Below are 2,522 nucleotides of genomic sequence, written 5' to 3'. Positions count from 1 at the left end.
TTCATCAGACAGAGGAGAAGAAAATGTAGCTTTTTAAGAGGGTACCCTCATTACCAATCAGTGATTTATCCACACGTTTTAAACTGCAATTCTACCAGCCAGGCTTCAGTAAACTGTGACTGAACTTAGAGCCCCTCCCCTCTCCCCCACCCACCCCAGAGACCAGGAAATAGACTACTGTATGCAAAAAAGACAGGAGCAACGATCCAAACCTTTGTTCTCATATTCATAAAAAACACATTTTTTATTTACATAAATTACAAGAAAGCACAAACTGGTTTCACCAAAATCTACATTAAAAACATCTTGTATATTGTATATTGAACAGATTTACTATAATTTACTCAATGTCTCAAATAAACATTGACCTTTTTTCCATAAAAAGAAAGGGGTATACTGATCTTTATTGGCATCTCATTCATCATATCTACTAGTCAGAGAAAGAAAAACAGAATTGGGACATTGTACTCACAGCACGCTGAGGACAACATAATCAGGATGCTCTTCAGTCTAACCGCCTCAATACTTGTAACACCAGATTCTCGACTAGCATTTCAATAACTCTGTATAGCATGTCTGGCAGGGGAGCCTGGTTTGGGCTTCTACAGTGAGGATGTTGTGGAGTCCACCACCTCTCGGCCATTGCACACGGTCGGCACGACGTTGGAGGCTGAGGCTGAGGGGAGGGAGTGCATGCATAATGCAGGAGAGGAAGAGGACGGAGAACAGAGGAAGAACATTTTCAGCCTTGTGCGTGCGAGCATTGTTTGTCTGTGATGATCAGATGACAGTAGTGGAAGGACAGCTCTGAAACTTAACGTTAAGTGCTTCTGGATGGTCCTGGCAAAATAGACATATAGGCTTTAACAGTGAGACTGCAGCGGATGGCTAGTTGGGGGTTAGTTGAGAAGTGAGTCTGAACATTTGACATTGATGGTGAGTGGTTGAAACATCTGATGGGGTGAGCCAATTATCTTACATCATGTAGGGACTATTTTGACTGATTTGAAATAGCAATTTAGACTTTGATGAAGAGATTATTACAGATTATCATTGATGACTAGAGATTTTAAACAAAAATGGTAAGGAGTTTAACATTTGCCTATAGATGTTGGATGAACACAACTGGGAAAATGTAGCCTGTACTCACCAGACCAAGCTCAATCTTTTGAGACTGAACATTAGTCTGGGGAGTCTGCGCTGTATTTCTACTGCACAAGAGGTGTGATCAATGGGCATAGCTCAAAAGACCCTGCACACATTTGGATAGTCCTTCAACCAATCAGACCAATGATCTGGTTGCGCCAGGTGGATAAGCCAGTTTATGATTGGTTCCTGCAGATTTGTGATAGAAGTAGGATAGAAAAACAATTGGAGGTTTCCAGCCTGAGTTACAGGACCAAATCAAATCGCCGGCAGATCGGGCTGAGTTTACCCAGTCTAGTGAAAATGGTAAAAATAATGACGATGGAGATGATGATGATGATGATGATGATGAGGAAAAGGAGGAGGAAGAGGAAGAGGGGGGATGGAGATTGACGACGCAAATGGTGATGATGCTGATGGTGATGATCCTGGTGGGCAACTTGTGTGACAACTTATGTTGATGTGAACCATGCTGATGGTGATGGTCAGACTGAACACAGTGCTGGTGCTACCTTGGGAGAAGCTGGAGCCTGGTCCGGTGGTGACGCTGAAGCGGGTGGTGGCCACCCGGAGCGTCGTGACGTTCTTCTGCGGCTGGAAGAGGATGATGTGGACCTTGGGGGCGAAGAGGCAGCCCAGCACCACCGAGCCACTGAGGCTGACCGAGATGCACATGGTGGTGGTCTGCACCTGCAGGACACAGGGACAGTGGGGCACATAGATCAACCAGCGGCCCACACCCCCCCTTCCCCACCCAGAGGCTCTGAGGGAGTGTGCACAACAACTAAGATGTGGGGCTGGAACAACTCCCATATCATCAATCCTACACTGTTAGTGTCCCCGAAAACAACCCAGGAATAACCACAGATTTAAATATATATGGTGTGTTGGGTTATATACCACATTCTGCATACTGAATGCATCCCGCCAAGAAGTGTGTTTCTCAGCAGGCCCTTTTCTATTATTTTAGCCATTAGTTTTATCATTATTATTTTCATCTCCCAGCATTTCTTCCACTTAAGGCCTTGGGCTCTGCAGGCAGCTATATGGCAAGTAAATGAGGTGGTTCCTCTGCATCTTAATACAGCCATTCCGATGTGGAGTCCCAGAGAAACATGGAAGCACAGAGGCTGCACAGTAAGGACAACATGCTGTGTATGCCTGTGTTATGTGATACTACTGTATGTCAAGGGAATATGATTCACTGATTCCCATGCTGCTGTTTGAACTGAGCTTCTTACTGTACAAATGGCACTATTTTAAAGCGTGTGACTTCATTATTCACCCTAATTGCCCTAAAACCACAAGACAAATTGTCAACTGTAGTTAGCTAACAGGTAAAAGTAGAGGTAACATTCTTACAGCATTATACAGTA

At 44.3% G+C, this 2,522-nt stretch overlaps 1 protein-coding gene across 1 annotated transcript in view; it reads right to left on the bottom strand.

Annotated features, from left to right (window-relative positions):
- Positions 1-219: 219 nt before the first annotated feature.
- The window catches only part of grm2a (glutamate receptor, metabotropic 2a), a 34,103-nt gene continuing 31,800 nt past the window's right edge, over positions 220-2,522 (bottom strand). The window contains exons 5-6 of the mRNA XM_062544765.1: positions 1,659-1,836; positions 220-676 (exon numbers count right to left, since the gene is read on the bottom strand). Of these exons, the coding sequence (XP_062400749.1) occupies positions 603-676; positions 1,659-1,836 (252 nt within the window). The 3' untranslated portion in view covers positions 220-602. The remainder of the gene's footprint in view (positions 677-1,658; positions 1,837-2,522) is intronic.

Source organism: Sardina pilchardus, chromosome 9 (assembly GCF_963854185.1).
Source record: "Sardina pilchardus chromosome 9, fSarPil1.1, whole genome shotgun sequence".
NCBI classification, from domain to species: domain Eukaryota; kingdom Metazoa; phylum Chordata; class Actinopteri; order Clupeiformes; family Clupeidae; genus Sardina; species Sardina pilchardus.
Note: the sequence above shows the minus strand (reverse complement) of the source record. Positions and strands in the feature narration are given on the sequence as shown.